This window comes from Microtus ochrogaster, linkage group LG3 (assembly GCF_000317375.1).
Source record: "Microtus ochrogaster isolate Prairie Vole_2 linkage group LG3, MicOch1.0, whole genome shotgun sequence".
Classification (NCBI taxonomy): domain Eukaryota; kingdom Metazoa; phylum Chordata; class Mammalia; order Rodentia; family Cricetidae; genus Microtus; species Microtus ochrogaster.
In genome coordinates, this window is record NC_022029.1 from 9,025,270 (window position 1) to 9,052,442 (window position 27,173).

At 39.5% G+C, this 27,173-nt stretch overlaps 2 protein-coding genes across 3 annotated transcripts in view; one reads left to right on the forward strand and one right to left on the reverse strand.

The window, feature by feature from the left end:
* Nucleotides 1–2,391, forward strand: part of Btg3 (BTG anti-proliferation factor 3) — a 15,041-nt gene extending 12,650 nt beyond the window's left edge. The window contains exon 5 of the mRNA XM_005360546.2: nt 1,712–2,391. Within this exon, the coding sequence (XP_005360603.1) occupies nt 1,712–1,951 (240 nt within the window). The 3' untranslated portion in view covers nt 1,952–2,391. The remainder of the gene's footprint in view (nt 1–1,711) is intronic.
* Nucleotides 2,392–2,445: 54 nt separating this feature from the next.
* The window catches only part of Cxadr (CXADR, Ig-like cell adhesion molecule), a 54,936-nt gene continuing 30,208 nt past the window's right edge, over nt 2,446–27,173 (reverse strand). The window contains exons 3-8 of one of the 2 annotated variants that reach the window (XM_005360548.3): nt 24,690–24,894; nt 20,874–21,029; nt 20,053–20,175; nt 19,418–19,556; nt 18,193–18,376; nt 2,446–2,989 (exon numbers count right to left, since the gene is read on the reverse strand). In XM_005360548.3, the coding sequence (XP_005360605.1) occupies nt 2,954–2,989; nt 18,193–18,376; nt 19,418–19,556; nt 20,053–20,175; nt 20,874–21,029; nt 24,690–24,894 (843 nt within the window). In that variant the 3' untranslated portion in view covers nt 2,446–2,953. Of the gene's footprint in view, nt 2,990–14,064; nt 18,377–19,417; nt 19,557–20,052; nt 20,176–20,873; nt 21,030–24,689; nt 24,895–27,173 lie in introns of those variants that run through there. The other variant, XM_005360547.3, reaches the window with a different exon arrangement.

Below are 27,173 nucleotides of genomic sequence, written 5' to 3' on the forward strand. Positions count from 1 at the left end.
CTGTGAGTTCGAGACCAGCCTGGTCTACAAGAGCTAGTTCCAGGACGGGCTCCAAAAAAACCACAGAGAAACCCTGTCTCGAAAAACCAAAAAAAAAAAATTCAAAAGTCATTAACACACTGATTCTAGATTTTTAAGAAAATAAAATTTGAGGGCTAACATGAATACAAAACTGTTCTATGCATCAAGATTGTTAGTAGTTTAAGAATACATAATACATCATTGGAACAAAATAGAAATTCCGTAATAAGCTCAGTTTTATATATTTACCCCACTCACCTCTCTCAAACCAGAATGCCAGGGCAATTAAAGGGGAAAAGCCTTGAACAATTCTAAAACAAGAAGGGAAAAGGCCAAAATGGGACTAAGTGTTGCCTAATAGCCATATACCAAAAAATGGATTTGAGATGATTATAGCTCTCTCTATATAAGAAAGCTCAATTTTGATGTTTTATATATGAAGAAAATATGGAGAATTCTCTTTAAATGTTTTCCAAGTATCACAAAAAACATTTAAAAAGAGTTAATGTTTATCAAAACTAAATATTTTTAGTAAGCAAAAGAAAACATTAGAAAATGAATGATTGGATCACAGAAAGTATATTCTTATTACACATATGTATTAAGGACTTGTTTTCAGAATATACCTTAAACCGCTCCAAAAAATTAGTAGGCCTGGTGGAAGAGTAGGAGGATCACAGATTCACAGCCAGCTAGGGCAAGTGAGACCCTTTCTCAAAATAAAAGCTATAAAGGAGAACTGGAGGTACAGCTCAGTACCACAGCACTCGCCTCACGCACAAGGCCCGAGGTTCCATCCTCAGCATTGCAGTAAAAATAGCAGTAGGAACAGCAGTAAAAGACAAACGACCTAATGAGGAAATAGGCAGAATTCTCAATATGAGCAAAAATTGTTTAAATGACTAGAAAGTACATGAAAAGGGGTACTCATTCTAAGTATTTGTAAGAAAAACCAAAGTATATATCTTTGAAGGCAAATGTAAAAAACTTCAGGTGTGTATAGATGCGCTCAGAAGTACAAACATAGAATTTCTTTTCAAAATATCTACAAAATTGGTCCATATCATTTGCACCATCTGAAGTAAATGCTCTACGGGATTTTAACTGTTAGAATCAGAGAATCTGAAATTCATTGTCTGTATGTTCTAAGCAAAATAGTTGAAAACCACTAATGAGAATTTAAGCCATGTGAACCCTACCTGCCTTATAGTATACTCTAAGATCTTTGAGCCCAAGTACTGCACAGGCTACAGCAGAATGGTCTGGAAAGTTATGTCGAAATACTTGGTCTCTATTTCTAAGATTCCATTATCTTTTTAGTAGACTTTGAGCTGGAGCATGAAATTTATGTTCCTAAGTTCCTTGAGTGACTCCTTGCTTAACTAACTAACCTCCAACCTCCTGTGTTCTTCTTAGAAGTTACCATTCATTCTGCATTTGCATCTTTGATGCTTGAAGATTTTTAATTTATTTATTTTTTTCTTCATTTAGAAAATACATGTGACCTATTAATGAGGTGAGGGTTTTTCTTTCTTCACATATTTAAACATAACCAAAGGATGTCCCTTGAGACCATCTTCTAGGGTGATTGGTAGTTTGTGTTTAGTGAGCGGCCTGAAACTTAGTCTTTACTGAAAACGTGTATCTTTTTTTTCCTTTGAATTTACTTAATGCTTTCTCTTTCCTACAGATTTCAGAACTGATATTTCCACCTCTTCCAGTGTGGCATCCATTGCCCAGAAAAAAGCCAGGAATGTACCGAGGGAATGGCCATCAAAGTCACTATCCTCCTCCTGTTCCATTTGGTTATCCAAATCCAGGAAGGAAGAATAAACCATACCGTCCAATTCCAGTGACATGGGTACCTCCTCCCGGAATGCATTGTGACCGAAATCACTGGATTAATCCTCACATGTTAGCGCCTCACTAGCTCCTTTTGATTTTGTTTGTCATGTTGATAGAAAGGAAGAATAGACCTTACTATATATACTAAAAGTTCCTACTTGTAGTGAAGTTAGATGGGCCAAACCATCAAACTTATTTTTATAGAAAAGTTATTGAGAATAATCTTTCTTAAAAAAGTATATATATATATATATATGCACTTTAGATATATTGAAATAGTTTGAGAAACTTTATTAAAGTTAGTCAAGTGCCTGAGTTTTTAACATTGGACTTAAGTATTTATATATTGTGCATTGACTCTGTTGGATACAGAAACACTGTAGGAGTGGGCGATGTGTTCTAGCACCTTTGAGCATTGACTTTATGGAGAGTAAGTTATTTATACACAAGGAAATCTATTTTATGTCATTATTTAGAAAAATTGCGTGAAATCATGTAGTTGCAAATAAAAAGTAGTCTGAGGCATGACAATGTGTGGTTTTGTTCTGTACATAAGAAAATAATCTAAAATGTTCCTTCAAAAAAACAACTTTTTATTGAACATGTTCCCCAAAACACACATATCAAAATATACATGTAAAAAAATATTTACTGGCAGTAACTAGTTGAAAATATAAAATACAACAAAATAACTTTGAACTATCATAATCAATATATGTGGGAATTTTGTCACCAGGATTTTGGCCTGTAGTTTCTAGGACATCTGACTTATATGCCTTATACCATTAGAGAAAGCATAAATGTTCTTGTGGCCATTCTTAATCTACCTTGTAAACTAGGTACAGTGGCAAGCACCTGTAATCCCATTTCTTGAGAGGCTGAGGCAAAAATAGCAGGATGTCCATCCGGGCTTATTTATCTAGACATCACATTTGATGCCAGCTGGGCGAGATGAGACCCTGTCTCAAAAACTAAAAATAAGAGGGGAGGGGGAATATGCTGTCCTTTTTCCAAAAAGCAGTAGTCTTTACTAGAGTTCTAATGTAAAAAATTATAGTACTTCAGATTCTTCAGTAGTCCTTCGTACTTATACCACTGTAATCCCATCGGTCGTGTAAGTGAACTACAGAGAAAAAAAGAAAGGAAAACCATCTATGAGTTTGGGTATTCTAAAGGAAAACTTAACTAAGATCAGCAATACTTTCCCCATTGCTCTAACCTTCAAATCTTTACTCTGAAATTATTCAACTTAACCAAGAGTGACCACAACTTATTAATAACTGATTAAAAGGCTTTGACTTTTGCAAGCATCCATATTTGTCAGGTTTCTTTGTTTCATTTCTTTTATATTGGTTTTGTGAGATAAGGTCTCTCTGTAGCTCCAGCTGTCTTGGAACTCACCGCTTGTGTAGAATAGGCTGGCATTGAATTTACAGAACCACCTGCTTCTGCTACCTGGGTGTTGGGATTAAAGGTGTTTGCCACCAAGCCTAGCTCTTTTTTCAGGTTTTTGAATTTACTATTTAAGTACAGAAAGTAGGGAGAGTGAAGTTAAAGCTCAGTGGTGTGAAATATGAAGTCTTCTAAGATTCATTCTATATACAGTGTTCTTGTCTGAATGTCTGCATGCAGGCCAGAAGAGGGCAACTTATCTCATAGAGATGGTTGTGAGCCACCGTGTGGTTGCCAGGAACTAAACTCAGGAGTTTCGGAAGAGCAGACAGTGCTCTTAACCACTGAGCTATCTCTCCAGCCTATGAAGTCTTTTTTTATTTTGCAGTTTACTTTATTTGCAACTTCATTCTGAACCATATTTTAGTCTGCAGAGATTTCTAGTTTTAATCTCAATGTGTTCTGACTTTTTAAGCCTTAATTTTGGCATATTTCTAATGCACAATATCAACTTTACTCCAAATGTTTCCTACTGGTAATAGGCATCACAAGGAAGATTAGTTTTAAAATGAGGTAATAACGTATTTTGACATGGGGGAGTCTTGCTCTGTTTGCCTGGCTTCTCTCCCAATTGCTGATCACAAATGACCCACCTCAGGACCCTAGTGCTAGGACTTTAGGACTGTCACCATGCCCTACTGAAAAATAAGCTTAACTATTAAGATCATTGCTGGATTTAATGGAAATAGTGACAGATTTATGGGCAGTTAACAATGTTGGAAAGTTTGGAATACTTTTGTAGGGGAAGACAGCATTTGTTCTACTAGTTTGCTTATATTACAGGCATATAAACTTGTTGGGAAATTTGATAGCCGCTCAGGAAGAGAAGCATCAATTTTAGCACTCAACAAATTGAACTCTGCACATTATTACTGCAAAATATGTTTACAGTCAGCAAGATGGCTCAGTGGGTAAAGGCACTTGCCACCAAGCCAGCTGACCCAAATGACGTTAGGAGAGTCAACTCCAGCAAGTTCTCATCTGACTCCACATGAATACTGCAGCACTTGTACATGCATGTGCATACACAGAAATCCTTAAACGTGGTAGAAGTGAATCCTTAATCAGCCCTGCCAGCCTAACCTAATGATGATGCTTGGGGAAAGCTAATGTTTACATTGATTTTTTAAATTTTACATAAGTGGGTCTTTTGTCTGCAAGAATGTCTGTGCCTGTACGTGCCATGCCTGGGGAAGCCAGAAGAGGGCATCAGGTCCTCTGGCCCTGGAGTTTTAACCATCCTGTGTGTGCTCTGGAAACCAAATGTGGGCTCTCTGCAAGAGCCAGTGCTATTAACCACTAAGCCAGCTCTCCAGCCCTGTGGAAAGCTAAGATTTAATTTATAGGCATTTTAGATAATTTTCTATATAAGACTTTGACATTTATTCTTATTCTAGTTTGTTTTAGAGTTTAAGTTCATATCAAGTAAAGCTTTCAGCAGTAAAGCTTTTCCAGTCTCTTAACTATTGAAAACAAATTACCACTCAGCGGTTGGCTCTTAAGTTCCGGTAGGCATGGGGTACTCCGTAATGGAAATTAAGACCAAGTTAATGTTTCCCTTACAGGATTGATCTAAATGAAGAATGACAGCAACAGCGTAAGTTCAGCTTAAAAACCTGATGAGAGGCTTCAAAGCAGGAGTGGCTGGTGAATGAAAAATGATAATTTGTTTAATTTCCCATTTTTTATTTGTAGGTATAACAGCAAAGCTCTAACTTTTTAGAGGTTAAAGTTGGACATGGATGTTTGGGAAAAAAATGTTCTTTGATAAGTTCTACAATATCATTAATGGAAGTGCTTACTTATGTTGCATATTTTTAACTATATCTAAACTACAGTCTCTTTTTTTGTTTATTTGGTTTTTTTTTTCAGGACAGGTTTTCTCTAACCTTGACTGTCCGAGAGCTCAATTTTAGACCAGGCTGGCCTCGAACTCTGAGATCCTTCTACCTCTGCCTCCCAAGTGCTGGGATTAAAGGCACATGCCACCACTGCCTGGATGAGTGCATTATGATTTTAATCCAAAGCATTCCTGTTAACTTGTAATCCGTCAGTTTTGTGATAATTTGATTATTCCTCATAGTCATCTCATGAGTTGTGCCATTTTTATTTCAGTTAAATAAGGACTCTGAAAGAAGTGAAAGATGTCCAGGATGACAGCAAGCTAAGTAACTTGTGCCTTAATTTAAAACAGATAGGATTAAATGCCTGTGCCCCGTGGTGCCGCAACACTATTTTGTTTCCTGTGTAAGGTCTATCGGGGAACGGGGGGGGGGGGGGGGGGGGGGGGGGGGGGGGGCAGGTATCAGACCAAGATTGGACAGAGAAACCTAGGCAGAGATTATGATCAATACAAGACATTAGAATTTCTATATTAACCACTAGTTCTTTGTTACAAACTGTCCAGTTATAGCTGACAAAGGGTACTAAAAATTTGACAGCAGTTTTGTTTCAACTGTAAATCAAACTTGAGCAGCAGTGTGGTCTAGAGGACAGGAAAGCTACTGGCCTGGGGGAAAGATCACACATGAGAGAACAGGAGCAATGCCCAAGATGAGCACGGCTGCTTTTCTCTTAATTACCAATTTTTGGGTAACCTAGTCTGGAATACAATGTTACCATTACTTTCACAAACATTTTCCCGTATATTCTCTGGAATTAGACTCTGGTTAGTGGAGCGTTAATATGGATGTTCTCATGTAAAATGTGTATACTCTAAACATTGCAGAAATTGCTACCTGTGTATAGCAGAAGGCCATCTTCAATGTACACCAAAACAGAAACATTTAATAGTCATCATAAGCATGGGGACTTATAGCAAATAATGTCACTCTTATTAGTGTCATTTGATGTTTATTGCATAAAACAGTTTATTCAAAAATCTTAATTGTTTCTACCCTCTAAATGGAATAGCTACAGAAAGAACTGCCATAAGGGTTACAAATAATCATTGAGAACTTACAAATTTCATAGAACTTAAACACTGTTCTGATTTACACACATCAGTAGAGATCATAATTCAGTGAGATGTAATGTTGAAAAGCATCTGCTGTTAGCGATCTCATGTACCACTTCTGTAGTACTGAGACCACTATGTATCAGCTTCACTAGTAATCAGGGTTGAAAGATTTATTTAGACATGCAGGATTAGTAATCCCAATTATTGTGTAAACATAAATGTATCTGTTTATTGGAATATCCCATAGTATCCTAAAAATACACACATCTTTGTGATATATCAGTTAAAAATTAAGTATAATTTTAAAGGTAATGACCTTTGTTTTTGAGTGAGGACTTGTGGATAAGTAGAGGTTTAGAGGAATCTAACCTTTTGTAAGGCAAGTACACTTTTGAACCCCATGGTTTCACCTAGCAGCTATACTCTGAGAAAATCAGTATTTAAATGGGGGGGGGGCTATATCTACTATGTAAAATGTCTACTGTAATATATTTTTGGGTAACAACAACAAAAAAAGCAGCCATAGTAAATGAGCAACTAAATAAAATGTAAAACATCTATTCAAGGTAACATGGAAAGTGCTGTGTGGGTATGGGAAAGGGTTATAATGACAGAGTGTTGGAGGTGGGAACATGAAAATGTCCCGCCTGCAGTGGAGTGTGCATTGTCTGAATGAAACAGTTTGGACGGTGTATTCAGAGGAAGGAGAAAAGGGTTAAATGCAGACGATTTTATTTTTCTACTCTGCGTCTTATTTCTTTGGATTTTTCTGGTGAGCATTACTTCTCCATTTTTTTTAAACTAGCTTGCTTGCTTATTTATCTATTTATTTATTTTTGTTTTGGGGGGGGCAGGGTTTCTCTAGAGGTTTGGAACCTGTCCTAGTCCTGGCACTAGCTCTGTAGACCAGGCTGGCCTCGAACTCACAGAGATCCGCCTGCCTCTGCCTCCCCAGTGCTGGGATTAAAAGCGTGCACAACCACCAGCAGGCTAATTTTATTTTTAAGAGATAGTATAATATGACATTATGATAAAACAAAAACTAATACATTGGAGTTGGACAAGATAGACGGACAGAAGGAAAGAGTCTGAAAGAAGGCACAAGCATCAGAGGCCACTCTTTCAAACACTCAGAAATCCCACAGAACACTAAACTGGAAGCTGTGATTCCATAACTCTTTAACTGGAGGGAGAAAATACAATTTTTTTAAAGTGCTTTAAGTCCACTGGATTTATTATTAATGAATGTAAAATGAGCTAGCCTATGGAAATACTTGTAGAAAGAGTCTCTATACGAATGCTCTGTTGAAATGTGCAATAGTGAAGGACTGTAATCCATCCATGCTGAGCAGCAGCATGAAGCCAGTGAAAGAATGACCCGAGTCTACTGAAGAGAAGACACGTACACAGTACTAGGAGAGGCCTGGTGAAAATACTTTCAGAAGGTGATGAGCATAGAGTCCGCCTTAGAGGACTCTGTGCTTGCTTCTTGGTACAGGGTCTGAGTGTCTCGGACAGTCCAGTCCTCAAACTTGCCATATAGCTGAGAATGACTGAACTCCCAATGCCTTGCCTCTACCGCAGAGTGCTGGGATGATAGGCATGAGCCAGCAGGCCTGGCTTAGAACTTGTTTATTATGAAATGACTAATGTAAGACACTGGTACCTGCCTGGTGAGTATTAATACCAGGTGTGTTTATGAGGTACCTGACAGGGGGAAAGTGAGTATAGGAAATAGGACTAATAGTCCCTCTTTATTAGCTCTCCAGGGTGGGCAGAGACAGGAAGACTGCAAGTTCAAGGCCAGACTACATTATAAGGCTAGGCTCTTACCTCAAAAAAAAAAAAAAAAGTTGTGGCAACCTGGGAATCAATATCATTACTATGGTAGTTCATGTGTATGCACATATGTAACAAAATATTTTATGTAACCTATTGGGAATTACGTACTGTAAGTGATTTCCATTTCATGATAAACCTGTGTGTGTCCTTATACTGTCCACCTTATACAGAAGAGAAAGCTGAGTATTTATACTGTCCGGGTACAGTAGCTATGGAACTTTAAACTCAGACATTGAAACTCTAGGACACATGATTTTAAGAGATGGGTGACAGAAGTTTATGCAGTCTTAAATTGTTAATAATACTATGTGATTTTTTTTTTTAAGGAAACAATGAGGTATGTATTATTCTGATAGATCTGTTAGGCCAGATTTCAATGAAAAATAAAACACCTATAAAAGTTGGCCACAAGAGGGCATCAGATATTCTTTTTAGTGTCAAAGCTTAAGTTTGGATTCCAAGTAATGTCCCCTTGATATGAAAAGTTAGTGGTTACAGTCTGAAGCAACCCTTCCTATAGTAATAGGAATTTTTAAGTTTCCATGGTTGTGTAGAATAAACATCTATTAGTTGTTTTTATGTTAACAGAAGTAGTATCTGTTCAATAAAATATATGTACAAAAGGAAGAAACCTCTTCATCCCTTTGGTATAGCCACTGCTGAAATTGTAGAGGGTAGAGGGGGACATTTTTCCTTCTATACATGTTTTAGTTTTCATATTCAAACTGCCATTATATATGTTCCTCAGTTGGTTTAATGAGGCTTTGTCGGTAGATGTCAAGCTGCAGATGTCTTAGAACTTTGGCATCAAGTGTCTCAGTATGTCCCTTTACAGGGCTGGTGGTGATAGGGAGTATCCCCTCCACAGTCCAGAAACACAAACTCATCTCCTGACTGCCAGCTTTCACTGTATTGTAAGTAAAGCAGTAAAGTTCAACCAAACAGCCAAATGTGGGTTGTGCGTGAAAGGACAAGCATGGCTTTTCCATACCATAGAGAACAGCTAAGTACAGTGACCCGGGGGACTGTCAGACGTGCTTGGCCTAGCATGTGTGAGGCCCTGGGTTTGAGCTACAGCTTGGGCTGGGGAAGGGGAGTTCTTTAAATGCCAGGGCTATGTAGTGGGTTCCTTGCCAACTGGACTACAAAGGAAGGCCTTTCTCAAACTGTTGTTGTTGGTGTTTTTTCAGCTTTTTAGTTCTATCACCTGAAATGTTAGCAAGTGAAACCTGCTTCAGGCTTGCATGATAATATAGCCTGCTGATTCTGTCTGCTGCATGTGCCTAAGAAGCAGAGAGATGCTGACCAAGTGGCACACGACTAGGCTCAGAGACCAGGAGACTGGATTTGAAGCCACCTGGATTACAGTGAGACCCTGTCTCAAAAACAACAGAAAGTTAATCTAGACAAAAACAAACAAAAGTTTGTTACATTATTTTAAATTTTGATAAGCAAAATAATTCTTTGGTAAACAACTTTAATCATAGCATTTGTAGTACTTGATATACTGACAGGTATTAATATTAAAATACAGGATGTAGCAAAGGATTTGCTTTTCAGGTTTAGCGTACACCCTCTTCCCTGGCAGTCAAGAATGGCAAACAAAAAGATTTAACTTTAAAACACATTCCTTAAATGTTTGAATATCAGTGTACTTTTGGTTATTAAAATTTTTTATGTACAGATGTTTTTATGATTGTTACATCCTGATAAGTTTGTCATAAGTTGGAACTATTATAAATTGTTAATGCATCTAATATGTCAGTCATGGCTTAGCAACATAGTACATTATCCAGTATCAGTTTGTGACCATGTAGCTGACTGGGAGCTTCAGCTTGCACTGCCTAGCATTGTAGGGAATGTGGTACCTACTTCACAGTCCAGGAAAACACTGAAATTAAATATAATTTTGCTGAATGTATCAGCATACAGAGGGAAAAGAAAGTCCAAGTTAGGGGCTACATAGAACTTTTCTGTTTGGGGAATGTTGCTCAGAGGTACAAGGTTTACCTAGCATAGTATTATGCATACTGAAGAAGTGCTCTGCCCTTGAAATATATACATTCCTGGCCCCAGACTCAGATTTTTATTTTTTCTATTATCTCTCCATATTTAATACAGCCCATGTGTACGACTTACTTAAAATATGGGATCACAGCAAGAATAGCGAACAGTTCATCCCAAACAGCATTTGCTCTTGTCAGGCACCCCCTGAACTTGGGACCACTGTAGTATCAAGACAAGACTGTAGAACACCTATTGCTAACAGTGCTTCAAACCTCTAACAGAAGGGGGCAGTGACAAAACTGGCTTTTCTGGCTGTTGTTTCAAGAGAGAAACGGAGAGCCCCACACTGACTCCTCACATCTTGTCAGTGTCCTTCAATGCCAAGAAGCCAAGGTTTCTAGAAAATACTGGACGAGAATCAAGAGACAGCCTTTGTTTTATGAGGCCTTGTAAAAGCAAAACCTTTCTGGGTCTTGCCTTTTTTATATGTATACAGTGATGAACCAGATAACATAATATAGTAATATTTCTGATACAGATTTAATTTACCTTTATCCAACTTAAAAACAACTACCTATAAAATCCCAACTTTTATCAAACTTTTCTTCCCAAACATGTCCCCTGCTTTGCCATTATGAGAGCAGTACTTCTAACTTCCAAATGTGCAAATGTGAAAATATCAAGAGCCATCTGGGTTTACACAACAGTAGCCACACGAGTACAGGATGAGGCAGTACAGCACCCTCCCTTAGAAGACCAGCTTTGTGGTATCATACAGTCAAGATAAGACAGAAGGCTGACTGCATCTTCAGCAAAATTGTATTAGCAAACTAGTTTGTGATCATAATGGATCCTTTTGTAGCACAATTAAGTGCAGGCAGTTAAAGTCCATTCTATGGGAGGTGATAACGGTATGAATAGCATTTCTGCTCAAGGGCTCGCTGTAGGATTCTTCAACATGGCCTCAAAGAAGCCAAAAGAATTCCATGAGACACCTGAGATTTCATGAACATAGTAGTGCTCAGGGCTCATAAACCATTGTCTTTAACTGTAAAGGAAATGTATTTAAAACAGGCAGTCCCTGGTGTTTTAAGGGTGGTGGAGTCCATTTCACCCTTTCGGTGTGAACAAATCACTGGTGGCTTAGATGTACTGATGAACTTGAGATGTTGCTTGAGTGCTAAAGTGCATGATTTACCAAAGTAGTAATGTGTGCTGTAGAAAATGTCATAAACTACCACCCCAAAACTATCTCTTAAAGTTGGGTGTCATTCCTGCAACTATCATAGTTACATTCTTTTAACATTTTAAAGTCCGTTGGCATTCCTTTTTTTTTTTCTAAATTTTGACTTGCTATCTTTCACTTAACTATGGCATATTGCTTGCCCATAACATAAGAAATTTCAATCAAACTCAAACACTTTGAAGTCTTGTTAACACACAGTACATGCTTACTTTGCTGTGATCATGACAGAGAGCAAGCATCTTGGTCATCGGGGCAAGACCTCATCTCTGCTTGGTTAACTTTAATTTAGATTTGTGTTATGCTGTTTCTGTGAATTGCTCTAGTCTTCACATTAAAATCCTGGTGTGTGTTAGAAGATTCTCAGCTTTGCAATAGTCTATACAAGTTGCAGTTGCTGGTTTTGACTCCTCTGTCCTCCCAATGCTTCCTGGAAATGCTCTTGCTGTTTTGACAGTTCTGGGACTATGTGATAGGGAAAGTGCCCTACTTTAACATTAAAAGAACAGTGCCAGGGGCCAAAATTCATCTTGGAATAGTGTGTAACAACTAACCCAGTATGCCACCTAATCACATTTTCTTTTCAAGGGCAAAGCAATTCATACTTCACCTAGTTTGTGCTGTTTTTATAAAGCTGCTGAAGGTAGAAATTCCAGCCTGGTCTACAGAGCGAGTTCCAGGACAGCCAGGGCTACTCAGAGAAACCCTGTCTTGAAAAACAAACAATAAAAAGGAAATATGAACAGAGACAGGAAATCCAGTAGAAAGACAATGTGAAGAGAATTGGGAGAAGACCCATGGACAAGCCAAGTACTGATGCCTGGAACCATCCATCTCCTAGCTCCCAGAGGGGGCTGTCCCTGCTACCACCTTCACTGGCCCTCTGGTCTTCAAAACTCTGAGGAAGAAAGCCCTAGCAAACAAGTACAATTACACGAAGAGAACTCACTCATAACTATTCCAGAAGACCAGTCATCGACTTGAAGGCCACTGACATAGTGCTCTAGTGTATTCTAAAAACTAGAGTTTAAGGAGTAGTGTTCTGGGTATCTTAGCAGACCTCCCTAGATTTTTATACCAAAAGAAGTATTAGGATATCAAAATCAGCCTACATGCTACCTTGACTAGCATTTATTTCTCAAGCCTTTATTAGCTCTTTAAATCAACCAAGGAAAGCACTTCTTTGCTGTTCTCGTAAGGCAGCACCTTTCCTTTCTGTACAAATGCTTATCAACACTAAAGAGTGAAGTGTGACTTCACTTCTACTTCAGAAACACCAGCAAAGCTTGCTTTCCGGGCCTGACCTGATCTTTTGACTCTTGCCACTACTGCATTTTGGAATTATATTCAGTTATGCATTAGATGTACACTAGACCATTTTTTTCTGTAGTAATAAGTTACTTTGAGTATTTATTTCAGTGTTTATTCAGTTTCGCTTTGACTCAATTAGCCAGAAATATCATATGATCTTTAGAGTCATTAAGTCAGTATGGTAATAAATTAAAGACATTCAATTATGCACTGTAGTTTCACTTGGCATTTTATTGTATGTGGACTTTGAAATTCAGACTTGAAATTCTGTGTATCATTGTCAGCATCTCAGATATCAAAGTAAATGCAAAAATTCTCAATCGTGTCAGTTCTCTTTAAAACCTGACATCTCATCAAGTAGGTGACTATCACCATCTTAAGCTCCATGAAACCTGCAGTTAAGTGAAGCAAGCAGTAATCAGAATTCAAACATGACTTCCTTATATCCTGTGCTTGTCCTGTTAGCCCCAGAAGAAAACTGCACATTTAGTGTAAACCACTCAAGTTGACCTCATTAGACTTCTACCCTGGACAGTGCAGGCACAATAGCAATGTTTAAAGACATTTCATTTAACAGCTGGGCTGGAGGCAAGGGCACTACTGACATCTACTGAGTAGGAGCCACTACCATTCCACGGTGCACAGGGCAGTTGCCTACACGTAACTATCCTGCCCAAAATGTTGACAACGTTAAGGCTGACAAAACTTAAGTCAATATCCAAATTACTCCTTGACATTCTTACAGAAACTTTAGCAGCCCCCTTTTCTTGAAATCAACATTTCAAGCCTATAAAATGTAGCTTTAAACCATAAGGCTTGTTCCTGTGACTTGAATGTGTATGCTCTCCTGAAATTCTTACGTTGAACTCTCAGTGGCTAATGTGATAGAAAATTAAGTTTGGAAAGTGAAAGTCATGAGGGCTCCACCCTCTTGATTGGAGTAAATATCCTTGTGAAAAGGCATGAATGAACTCCTCTGTCCTATTCCATCTTGGGAAGACATGATAGAACAAGCCCTCCATACTTTCCTCAGGCTATGGCGTGGGTTTCCCAGCCTCCAGAACTTAGCAGTTTCTTTATAAAAAGCCCAATATAAAACAATCCTTTAATGTAGCGGAGAGACCAAAACATGTCTGTGTCAAATGTATTTATAAACACTTTTCATTCATCTGAAAAACATGGGATTATTCCCAAAATTATGGGATTCCAGAAACTTCATTTTGTATACTAGCAAACACATAAACTAGAAGGGCTTATATGTGTGTTTAATCTATGATGATAAGCCTTTGTTCTTGTTCAAGGGATATGGGGATACAGGAAAGCATACTGAAGCTTTAGTAGATGTCTGCAAAAGCAAAATAAAGCCACACCACAAGGCAGAGGACTACTTTCTTGATTTTATTTCAAAAGTACACAAGGTCACAAAACTAAGAGCAAGTTGCTGTTTTTAAACAAAATTGTTTTTACAAACTTTGAATATGTAAGCCAGAAATTGTTGTAAGACAAAATCCGAAAATGACACTACCCATACTGTACTTTGCAAATGTGGGGTGTCAAATTGTATTCTTAGTACAATTGTATTTATTGCCAAAATTCACAATTAGGGACAAAAATAAGACAATCGGTGAATTGTGGTCCTCTTAACACAGGTGTCATTAAACAAATGAGCAGAAACCAGAGAGCTCATGTTTGGCAAAGCCTTTGGTGTCTAATACCAAGGCCAGCTGATGGTGTCTGTATTCTAAACTACAAACTCTGACATATATTTTGTAAGCTTGATCTTAGAGCTTAGCATCAAATTCCAGAAGGTAAATGCTTGGGTCTTCCAAAAAGAGAAATAACCACAACTCACAAATTTATGTATTATTATTCCCTTTCTGTAATATTTTCAAAAGGAGTCTTGCTCAAATATGTATTATTTTAGAGTCAAAGTAGACAGAGAACAAATTCTACTGCAGAACATGTTGCCTTTATTGCTGGAATATCCAGAGGCATTTGAAATACTAAAACTTGCCCAGAACATTTATACTACCAAACACAAACACAAGGATGTTATAAAGATATGTACACATATATATAATTTCACAAACCACTTAAAATTGTGCCAGCATTTTTCTACACACTACTCTGCAAGTGACACATTTAAAGCATTCACCACATAAAATAAGGCAGCTCAGTGCACTCTAAACACTCACTGTTGAAACAGAACTCAGAAGAAAACGAAAACCTATGAACATTCACATAGCTTCAAATTTACATGCTGTGTACAGACAGTAGGTATTTAATAAGTCACACATTAAAGAATAGCCAACTCCATGCATTCAGTTCTTTCTAATCAGAAGTTTACTTGCCTCTTCACTTAAATTCTAAATTCCCAGGGCTCAATCTGAAATCCCTTAAAAGAATTCAGATTCAAACCTCAGTCTTTGCCATTCGAGGCAAAGCACTCTATCACTGAGTTCAAGCCCCAGGTGTTAGGTCTTTCAGTGTAGCTCAGGCTTGCTTTCAACTGGCTACTGGCCTCAAATCCAAGATCTTCCTGCACCTCTAGAGTTCTGGGATCAAAGATACACGTACAATCACAGGCATTTCCATAGTCAATATGGATCTTTCCCCCTAAACACACTCAAGTCTGTGTTATTTATTATTCTAACTCTTGGCAGATAACTCAAACTGAAGGAAATGCTTGTCTATGGAACTGGTCAGGGAAATCAAGACTTGTGAGCAGCAGGGAAGGCTTTCAAACAGGAAAATAGCGGAAAGATTATCAATAACAATACTCAAATTTCTGTGTTCCAAGCACAGACTGTGATCCAGTGTCATTGCTGTCCAGATTGCCCCATGTAACATTAAAATATGGCGCTGAGTCTCTGACGTCTAAAGCGGAATCAAAAAAGGCCTGCTGTGAAGACAGTGCTGGCACTGACTTGCTGGTGCTCTAGTTTGAACGCAGTAATTAAGATGTTGAACTCTTGATCACAAGTATTAAGTTGAGATACTTGCTCCCAGGTTCAGTTAAAATCATCAGTGAGAATTGTTTGGGAAACTAACTGAAACTTACAATAAGAATAGCTGCACACCAAAGCCTACAATTTAACTGTGTCACTGATTCTATATCTTATTGGCCTCTTTTTTTCCCCTTCAGTTTTTTATTGTTTTGTTTTTCAAATAAGCTTGTCTTTCAAATTTTAGTTGCTACAGATCTGGACTGAAATACTCAGATACTCTAGGTTTTCTTTGCCTTTAAATCTTTAAATAAATACAAAGTATAAGGAAAGGAAAAGATTACACACATCTATTTTCTATAGTAATTTCTACCTAGCATAATCTCCATTATGTAAAAATCATTAGAATTTACATTCTAATTTATTCTTGTTAGATCTTATAAAAATGCCAAATATCTGACAGCCAAACGTGGCTATTGTTATAAATCAGAAACAATCAAAAGAGTACTGGGTATGTGATTTTTTTTTAATCTTTATATAAACAATGGTATCACTTAAGTGACATCAAAAACAGAGCAGAGGAGAAGAGGCAAGGCTGAGACTGTAAAGGCGGAAAGGGGGTCACAGTGATGTGCTTTTGGAAATAGTACCTTCACCTCTAGCACCTTCCAGGTAGGTGATAGCCAGCTCATAGGCACCAGGAAGTCATAGTCGAAACTAAATTACCCAAAAAGGCACAGATGAAACGACACAAATATAAAAAGTAATTTCATGTGAGGTTAGAACCTACTTTACAAAATGCTCCCAAATATGTAAAACTGTACACTAATCCATTACATGGACATTCAGCTTAAACTCACCATTAAAAGGTATACACAATACTCTGCCTAATTGTAAATGCATGCAACATTAATTTTTAATGTAGCATTTACCATCGCAGCACCTGAAGAGATTAACAGAAAACGATTCCCTGGGGGAAAGGTTTTAGAGTTAATGAAATCTTATATTACAGACTATATCTACTATAAAGAAACTGCTGGCTCATTATGCTCTACACACACTCCCTCACAATCTTAAGGGAAATACAATAAATTCACTTTTCTCTACAAAAACTATATTTAATACATTTGGCAGATAGGAGTATTCCCTTTACTCCTTTTAAAATTTCTTTTAAGAGTAAGTCACTTTCACAAAATTAAGACTCAAAACTTGATTTGTGAGAATAGGCAGGTTTGGCCACAGGACAGCAAACACATTGCCCAAGTTTGGAATTCAAGGCTGGTGGAAGACACTTAACTTGCCTCAAATATATTTGTTCACTGAGTCTTGGAGAAAAATAACCTCCCAGAACTGTACTCCAGATAGTAAGCCTACATTACATGTCTCTACAACATAAAATATGCAGTACAGTCTGCCACAAAACAAAAATACAAATTTAAAAATCGGTAATTAGAGAATTCTCATCTATAACTGCCAGATGATAAATTAACATTTTTTTGTTGTCTTTTCTTTCATTTTTTAATTGTAAAACATCACCTAAAGTGGAAGGCCAGTGCTCAGTTGTGGACTGACAAATCCTGTATCCTCAATCTGTCTGGTCAGTTTTGCAGACGTCCACAGGACCCGAGGCACCGGACATACTCAGGGTTTCATCTCTGTATGTGGTAGAAGCAAATGCTTCTGCCAAATCTCAAATGTGCTTCTTTTCTTTAGCACATAAAAAGTTACTACTTCCTGTTGCCTCTGCAGTCTATCAGTTAAAAATACTTAAGAAACTGTTCTACAGCCAGGATAGTAATACAGACTTGTAATCCCAGCATTCAGGAAGCTGAAGCAGAAGGATCATGATTTTGAGGCCAGCCTAGGCTACATACTAAGACCCTATGTCAAAACAAAACACAAAAGGAAAGAAAGAAATCATTTCGTGTTTACAAAAGACTCAGAAATGAAACTAGTCATTTATGAAACACTGTAGTGTCTCCTACTCTTAGAGAGATATCCCAAATATACTTAAAATTCTCAGAAAGATTATAAAAGAAATTCAAATGTTGACATTTTTCCATGGATGTTTCTGAAATTTAGGGGATACTATTGTTCATAACTAAATAAAACTACAAAATACCATCTTTAGATGATTCAAGTATCAATTTGGCAAGTATGTAAATTCACAAATTTCTTCACCTATGACATCATATTCAAAGTGCCATATCTTTCTTAAGCATTATTTATCCAGATGCCATTGAAATCAACTTAAGAAATCTCATCTTTTCCAGATGATAAATGCCATTGCTATTAAGTCTTCACTGTTACGCTATAATTAAAGAAAATCTGTGGAACGTGTTTCTTATACTTTCTTATTAACTTCGTGTGTGTGTGTGTGTGTGTGTGTGTTGGGGCTGCTGTTAACAAAACTTAGACTAGAATAAGTTTTGACATATAAAGAGAAGAAACGACCCATGGGAAACAGAAGAGCGAGATGCCGAGTTCTATACTATAGACCCATCCTTGCTCTGTGCTGGAATCATCACAGGAACAGCCCCCATTCGACTTAGATTAGGGGCAGCTACCTTAGCAGGTGCCAAAGTCGGGCTCTGAGGAGCACGTTCAAAGTCTTCACTGGGGACTTGGTTATACTGAGTCTTGGAGTACCCTTCCATGTTGGAAGGAGACATGGATCCCAAGGAGGAGTGGTTGCTGCCAATGTAGCTCCTGGCAGTGGATGTCCGACTCTTTGGAGGTGGCACATCTTCCCTGCAAAATAAAGTCCAACACATGCTATAAAGCTAGCTTCTAAAAACCTACAATTATGTAAGCTACGCATTAAGGGTAAGTACAAAAATACAAAAAAGAAAAAAAAAGGAAAAGAAAAGAAATGAGCAAAGCAAGGCCTCACATCATTAATTGTATGCCTGCCCCAATATATTATCTTGGTCAAAGCACAAAAGTCAGTTAATGAACCATGGTTTTTGTACAAATGCATACGGTTTTGGTAATATCTAATGAGGAAGGAATCTCAGTTTCATATACTAGCATCAGTGATCATCTAGTTAGCCATTCCATTAACAGTAAATAAAACACTGACAGATAGAATAATTTCTATCCCCAGAGGAAGGAAAGAATCCCTTTCTGCTGTAAAAGTTCTCTAAGACGTGAGCCAGAAATGACATATTTCTGTTTTCAAAACCTGAGAATTCCTACCTAAGAATTTTCATCAAGCACTGACATGATAAACTCCAAACACTTTAGGTGCATCTTTAAAAAATGAGTGCTCCAATCTCTGCGCTCCAGACCCAACAACAATTTCTGGGTTGCTAATCTATTTAAGTCATATGTATTTTTTTCTTCAAGTATAATTCTAGTACAAACCTACCAATTTAGAATATTTGAGAAAATAAGCTATGTGTGCACCTGTAACTCCACCATTAGGTGACTGGAGCACAAGGGTTATGAGTTCAAGATCAGCTTGGGCATCTTGGTGAGCCTGTCTCAAGAAGAACAACAGCACTGCATTACTGGTTTCACAAAGTACCCCCGTCACTTGTGACAATTAAGTCCCCTCACATGAAAGGTCAGGCATTTGTGAGACAACCATTTTGTGAGCTTCTCAAAATAGGAGAAGAAGATCTAAACGGTGGTCAGGTGGATGCACTTGAACATGGATGCTTGGAAATGATCTGAAGGGAGGAACCAAAGTTGGTACCCAGTTTTCATGCTCATTCCAGTGCTTTCAGAACTGATTTACAAACGTAACTGTTTGTTGTATACCTGTCAAGTCTACTTTCACTTCTTTACCTGATATCATGATGGACTTCCTTTTCGTACTTCTCTTCTCTGCGTTTTCTATGACAGCAAAAGAGGATGGCCCCGATGAACACGAGAGCCAGCAGTGTGCCTATGATGGCTCCCGCGATCGTTCCAGCTCTATTTGAAGCTAGAATATGATTTCAACAGAATTAGTAGGAAGAAAACCCACAACACTTGGCTTAGTACTGAAAATATGGCATATATACATAGGTTCATTTCATTGCACGCATTAACTTTTAGAAAGCAGATCAGCAAGGCTCTTGTCTAGCAAGAAAAATGTGTAAAAACTTTTTTTTAAAATGTTGCATCACCAAAATTTAAAAACTGATGTAATTTGAGTCAAAGTCAGCTTGATTGACACATGAAAAATGTTACAAGCTTCTTGTACTTTAATGGCTAAATAGTGTGCCAAAGCTGATTTGATGACTTTTACCTACGAAAATGACGGTCTTATTGATAAAGTATAGTGTCTTGTCTTCTGCACGCCCTAAAAGAGTCAGTAAAAACCCGCAGTGCTCTAATCAAGATGAGCATCCTTGTCTTTTTAATACACCCTTGCTGACTAAGCTAAATGAGGCTATGAGATTCTACCAGAAGCAAAGCAGATGAAAAAAGCCACTTACGAGGGACCACGTCCAGACGCAGCATACACTGATCAGAGCCCACTCTATTCTGGACTGTGCAACTGTATGTTCCAGAATACTCAGAACTGGCATTTTTCACAGATATAACGGGTGAAGTCATTTCTATGGAAGAAGAGGCAGGGAAACAAATCAGTTTTCACAGGCTGCATTACTCTCGGTATTTAATAAAGCTAATAAACCTTAAGGAAGTTTGACAAAGCAGTTAAGAGACAGACAATGTTGCTGCAAACAGACTGCCAGAGGCAGAGGCACATGTCCAGATTCATGCAGTCAGCCTGCAGGCCCTACAACCAAGCTTACAGTTACCACGATCCCTTAGCCGCAGCCTCGGCTAAAGCAAAGTGCTTGGTCCACTCTGTAGCAGTTATATTATCGGATGCATGATTACATTTAGCCAAGTTGAGACTTTTTAGCTCATATCACTTCCCATATGTTTCTTGGTTTAAACCTATAGGTAAGTTACTGTAACAGAGTAAGAAGCTGGGCAGAACCATGATGACCCCACTCTGATGCTTTTCTACTGAATTTTGGCCTTGAACATTTCTCAACATGGAAACAAAAACAAACAAAAAAAAACCCCAAAACAATCTGCCACAGTAAATATTAGATTAGTAAATATCCTAATATTTCTTCTTCGAGGACACTTGGTTATGATTATAAAATACTAAATACCTTTCATGGTGATTTGGACCATTCTACACAGACCAGGGAATTTAAAATGTAATATATACATACAAACACTACTAGGTTTAAATCCAAATAGCGGCCCAAGGGTACCATTTCTGCGTCGGAAGCAGTACCTGCTAACCATGGAGTAGGCATTCTCTGGGTGTCTGACAATTTCTGCCATTCATACCGCAATGGAAGTGAACCTTCTTTTGGTTCACATTTTAGTTTGAAGTCATTTCCAATCTCTTCTGATCCATCCACAAAACATCTTGTACCGGAAGGCTTAACTGAACAAGAAGGAAACAAATTACAGCTTTATCTAAGAAAATGGGATTGGTTTTTCTAACAGATTACTTAAGCACAAAGTACGATGCATAGCCACTGCCTCCTTTATCAGCCACTGCTGGGCTCGGAATGGACAAGGGAACAAAGAGTGACATGTTGTCAACACTAGTTTACGCAGCTTTATCAAACACAGACAGTCACGAGCTCAGGCAAACAGCCATTGCGTAAAGTTTGGCGACATCTCAAATGCAGCTCAGCTCTGTGCACGGCCATTCCATAGGCACACGTCAAAAAAGCAGGGGGTGAGGCTGGGTGATGATGCTCCCGGAAGCTACCCTCCATTCCTTACCTAGTCTCTGTCCTTGAAATGCAGCCATCTGTGAGTACGTGCCAAGTCATATCTCTTTAGGTGTCGTTACTGGACAATCGACACTTAGTAACAACGCTGATAACTGGGACAATCCACTTTAGTGCAGCACAGACCATTGAATTTAGGTATTTACATGAATTCAAATCCATTCAGACAGCAGAGTCACAAAAAGTAAATTGGAGGTTATCTTTCCGACCTCGGAGCAAAGGTTTAGAGCAACATCTAATCTCATTACCTGCAGCTTACCCCAACTCTGGCCTAATAGCCTGGTATTGCACCATTCTGCAGCCCATTGAGGCATGGCATTTATGAAGCAAAATTGATATGTTAATAAAATGGATTTAACCAATGTGTTTACATTGCACTGTTTCGTACTCTAGTAGGCAACTGATTTCAGAACCCTAAAAGTATACAAATATGAGGATTTCCAACTATTTTACATAAAATGACAGTTTTTCACTTAACCTACTATGGCTTAGGACTTCAAATTACCTAGACATTGTTTGTAATACTTACTACAATATAAATGATCCTTAGTTGTTATAGTGTTTATGACTGGAGAAAAAAAATCATGAAAAGTCTGTATGCTCCATGTACGTAAATGTTTCCAAATATTTTTTGATCCATGGTCGGTTCAGCGTGGGGTATGAAACCCAGGGATACAAAAAGCTGACTGTAGACCTACTGAGCAGTAGTCATGGCTGCAGCCAGCTGGCTGACTGTAGACCTACTGAGCAGTAGTCATGGCTGCAGCCAGCTGGCTGACCGGTCAGATTTCTATCCTATAGCATAATCTCTCCTTCTGGAACCATGACTGTAGTGAAGAATGGTATATACTGTGAGGTCTTTCATTCCATTATGTTTTTTTATGAGTAAACAATGCTGTGTGTATGAGAAATCATCTTTGGGAGATATGATTACTATGCCACTGCATCAGCACATCCTGAGTGTGGCTGCCCAGTCAGCCACCGAGGAAACCTGGAGTCTGGGGACAGACAGGAGCAAGCGTGGATTCTACAAAATCAGAACGAACCACCAGGGGAAGTACTACACAACATGACTACATAAGAAGCAAAAACCTGGAAAGAATTTGGGGGTATTCTTAGAAAAGCAGACATGGGCTCTTGGGCAGCTACTTCTGAGGAGAGAGCAGGGGAGAGGGGACTAAACACGGAGATGGAACTGTCAGGAGGGAGGGGCCCTAGTGAGGGGGTGGTGCAGGATCAGTCTGGGAACAGTGCTAGCCAGACAGTAAGGCATTCTTTTCATTTTGTTCTAAGACCTTAAGAAACGCCATGTTTGCTATGAAGTCTGTGGTTGCTTTACCATCTGGCTTGCCAGGCTGATAAGTACCAGGGCTGGTGATTGACCCCCAGTCTAAATCAATTCTCATGCTTCCAGACTTACATGGCATTTCCTCGTTTACCATTATGAATAAAAGTGGGTACTGGAACACTCACGCACACACTAACTTACAGGCCATTCCTGCTGCTGTCATCAGTGTGCTTAGCCACAATGCCATCACGGCTGTTCCCCCCCACAGAAAGCATGCCTGTCCACAGTTACTCTGAGAATAGCTACGCAAATCCTATTGCTTCCCAATGTACCCTGTCCCAAATTTTGATAGTCAGCCATCAATCCCATTGTGAATAATATGCACACCAGTATGAAATGCTCTACAATGTATCTGAACCCAGTATTTCCAGGATAGTGCTGAAAGAAGGGATACACAGAGTCACCTGTCATCTGCATCAGAATATGAGAAAGAGTTCAGAGTTCCGCTTTAAAGGCACCATTACCAGCATAGCCATTTACAAACATAAAGGTCAGTCCATGCTTACATGATATAAACATAGCATTTCAACGATACCCCCTTCCCTTCTCTGGAACCGTATTCAGTCTCACACAGAAAATACTTTTAACTAGAGCCATTTTAAGACGGTGTGTCTTTACGATCAGGACCCCTTAAGTGCTAAGCCAATGAGGAGGCCAGCAACTAAGACAACCTCAGCAGTTGCCAGTAGGATGTAATCACAGCTCCCAGTCCCCGACTGCTCACACAGGCATGCTGTAGCAGAGGCCTTGGCTGGGAACCCTTACTCATCCTACCCTAAACTAAAGCCAAGTCATAGAGTTTGACAAGAGTTAAATCTCTGATTTAATGTATCCCCAAGACTATCTTAAGTAATTCTCGCCATCAGCATTTCCTACAAAAAGTGGATCTCCCTGAACCTAAGACTTTGAGTCCCAAGGCAGGAAAATTACTACCGTAAAACAGCTGACTGCAGTGTTGTACTTCAAGGAAACCAGCCGCACTGCATATACAGCCTACCACAAGGAAGTTTTAGAGATATATGTGAGTTATAGCCTTTCAGAACCTCCCAAACTGAAGAGATCAACTGCACACACCGTTTCGGATTCTCAAGGTGAGTGAACAGCCTCTGCAATCTTTGACAGCTTACTATGAAGCTGACACTTACTAAGAAGTGGCTAACCAAAGAGAGTAACAAGGCATCCCAGCAACTGATCCCCTCCGCTAACAGAAACAGTGACAGCAAGGAGGAAAATAACCTCAGTCCTTATCCCAATTCTTTCTAGCACAGTCTATCTCCTTCAATTGAAACACTCCAGGGATTTGGGGCTGGATGAATGGCTCAGTACTTATTGAAGCTCTTGCAGAGCACCCGAGTTCAATTAGCAGCACCCACATCTGATAGTTCCTAACTGCATTTGACTCCAACTCCACGGACATCTGATGCCTCTGGCCTGTATAGGCACTGGTACACACAGAGACCCACATACACATAATTCAAAATAAAACAAATCTTTAAAAATATAGATAAATAAATACTCTCAGTAATCAATTATAGAAATCTCATTTCCAGCCTGGTCTACAGAGCTAGTTCCAGGGCAGGCTCCAAAGCCACAGAGAAACCCTGTCTCAAAAAACCAAAAAAAAGAAATCTCATTTATCCTTCGAAGCTAATCAACCAAAATAACTTGATTTCACGATAATTGACCTAGTATCATTGGAACTACATCAATCCCTTCACAAGAATGGAGGCTCCTTAAACATAATTATCTAAAATATCTACCACTTCCTAAGCCTCAATGAGTTTTGGTCGCAACACACTCAAACCATAGCCATAAGGACTACCTCTACTTTTCACTGCCTGGGGACATCATGTTGTCATGAAACCAGTTTTGTCTTCCGCAAATGCTGATACTACAGGCTGTCACCACTTTTCCCTGGACCCATGTGGCCCCCATCGACACAAGGAATGTAACTTACCAAGGACAGTCAGCAGAACTTTCTTATTTGCAACCCCAGGAGCTTTCTTCACTTTGCACTGATACGTGCCAATATCGGACAACTGCAGATTGGTTACATTTATAGACGCATCACCAGACGTGACGTCGTTACTCGTGAAGTGCACTCTTCCCTTCAGATCCGGGTAGTAGTTATCATAAATCTTGTCTCCAGAGTACAAAATAATCTAAGACAAAAGCAAAATCAAACAAAGACATAACAAAAGGCCAAAGCTACCTCATTTCATAACTGTCTGCATTTCCCAGTAAGATCCCCTCTTCCTGTTCTGAGACTCAAGGGCAAAGAGTGGACCCAGACTCAAACAGCAGGGCCACAGTCGGGACCTCTACAGGTGACTTCCTTATCTGAGCAGGATGGGGAAATGGCACACAAGAATATCTTGCTTTCTCCCAACGTTAATGCAAAAAAGCAAAATCAGAAAACTGCTGGATTCTGAGACGCCAGATATCTAATACACAAGATAAGAAAGCCACGAGATCAAATGGGACTGAGCTGTGGCTCGTGCTCCACTTCAAACAGGTAAACCAACGTGGAACAGGATTGCATCCTGTGCCCTATACTAGCCAGAAACAAACAAAAACCCCACCCGCAAACACAACCATAATCAACCCAAACTTCTTGCCTGGGATGTTAATTTTGTACCGTACAGCTGAAAAATGTCTCCCAAGGATATCATTTTGCTGAGTTTTTCTGTATTTGCCTCTTCTAGCATATCCACCCCAACCCAACCTGAGCCCACAGAAACACTTGTGTGTGCATGTCAACTGCCCATCACCAGGTCACAGTCAAGACCAGTTTGCTGAGTAAATGAATGCACAGAGCAGCTGAAGCAGCCAGCACGGGGCCTAAGCGCACTAGCCGTTACCTTGCTCCTTAATCCTGCGACCCCCCCCTCGTCAATACCAATCAATGTTCATGCGTTCACAAACAAGACACTCCGGCTTCCTGTCTATTAAACTTTTCACTCACGTTATGAAAAGCTACAAAGTTCAAACAACTCTCCTTCCAAAGCACATTTTGACATGCACATCTCATTGGTGTCTTAAGAAGCACCAGACAGGTAAGATGTGTCCCACGGTGAGTGACATACACCAACTTAGTGCTTTCTTGTGACGACTGGATTAAAAAATGGGACAGCTAGCATTTACCAGGCAACTTTACATGTCTTCACTGATTTCTGCCAGTGTGACAAGGATGCTGGGATTGTCCCCTTGTAACATCTATACTAAGACAGTACCGGCTCTTGTCACATAAATTTATGTCACCCAGCTAAGCTATGAGCCAGACCTGTTTTCACTGGGCACCGCATGTAACCAATGTTTCTGTATTCCTCCCACGCTCATGAAATACTTAGGTATGCAGCATGTCATTACATTCTAAGAGGTGGCTAGGACATATGTCGCTACTGGACACACGCGGAACTGGGTTTACGGAACATGGGAGGAGACAACAAAGGATAACAAAAGCGCAGGTGTGCCACCTGCAGATATCTGTGCTCAAATTCCAGCTGCTAGCTGGATGACACTGGCCGTGTCCTTCGCATCTCCGAGCCTGTTTCCTAGCTTTCATAAGCACAACCATGTGCATCCTACAGAGTCATCTTCAGGCTTAAATATGTATATATAGTCCCGTGCTGCATACAGAGGGTTCTGTCAACCCCGGAGGTGTATATACAACAGCAGGGCTGTCAGACTAATTCATAGCCATCTTATGTCTGTGCAGGTGCATTCCATGATGTTCAAATGACTGTAAAAATCTTATAAGAAAGCACACCAACACTGACCAGGGTGTGGTACAAAGTAAAGCGTCACACAGGGACAAGACTAGACATTTCTCCAGCCCGGCCTTCCAACTCTAGCTCCTTAGGTACACTAGACATTTCTCCAGCCCGGCCTTCCAACTCCAGCTCCTTAGGTACCGTAACCTGCCAAGCTAACTCGAATCCAACAGGAATTCAGCTAACATAGCCTAGCTAGAATTCTGTGAAGCACCCTCTTTAGAAATCTCTCTTTACCTGCCATCTTCCTCTTCATCCGCTCTTACTACGCACTAAATCTGAGGCCAGGTTTCAAACCCAGAAATGCCCGCTCCAGACCAAGTGCCCCGACGTGTCATGCCCATTTCACAATTTTGTGCTCTGTCCTTAGCTAGAGAGATTTGGGACCCTCCTTCCAGGAACCAAGCGAGGGAACACTGTGCCTGCTAGTCTCTATAGACACCTCCTCACAGACCTCACCCTCTCCTGTAACTCAGGACTGAAGACTCACACTCTCCTGGGTTAACCCCAGCTTCAGAATCCCGAGCAGGACTAGGGAAGGCAGTGCTGGGCCTTCATTAGAAATGGGTGTTCAGAGGGCAAACATCTTCACAGAGAGAAGGGGCGGAGGGGAGAGTGAGAGCGGCGAGGGCCACAGGGTATCAGGGATGATGAGAGGAAAGGAGACA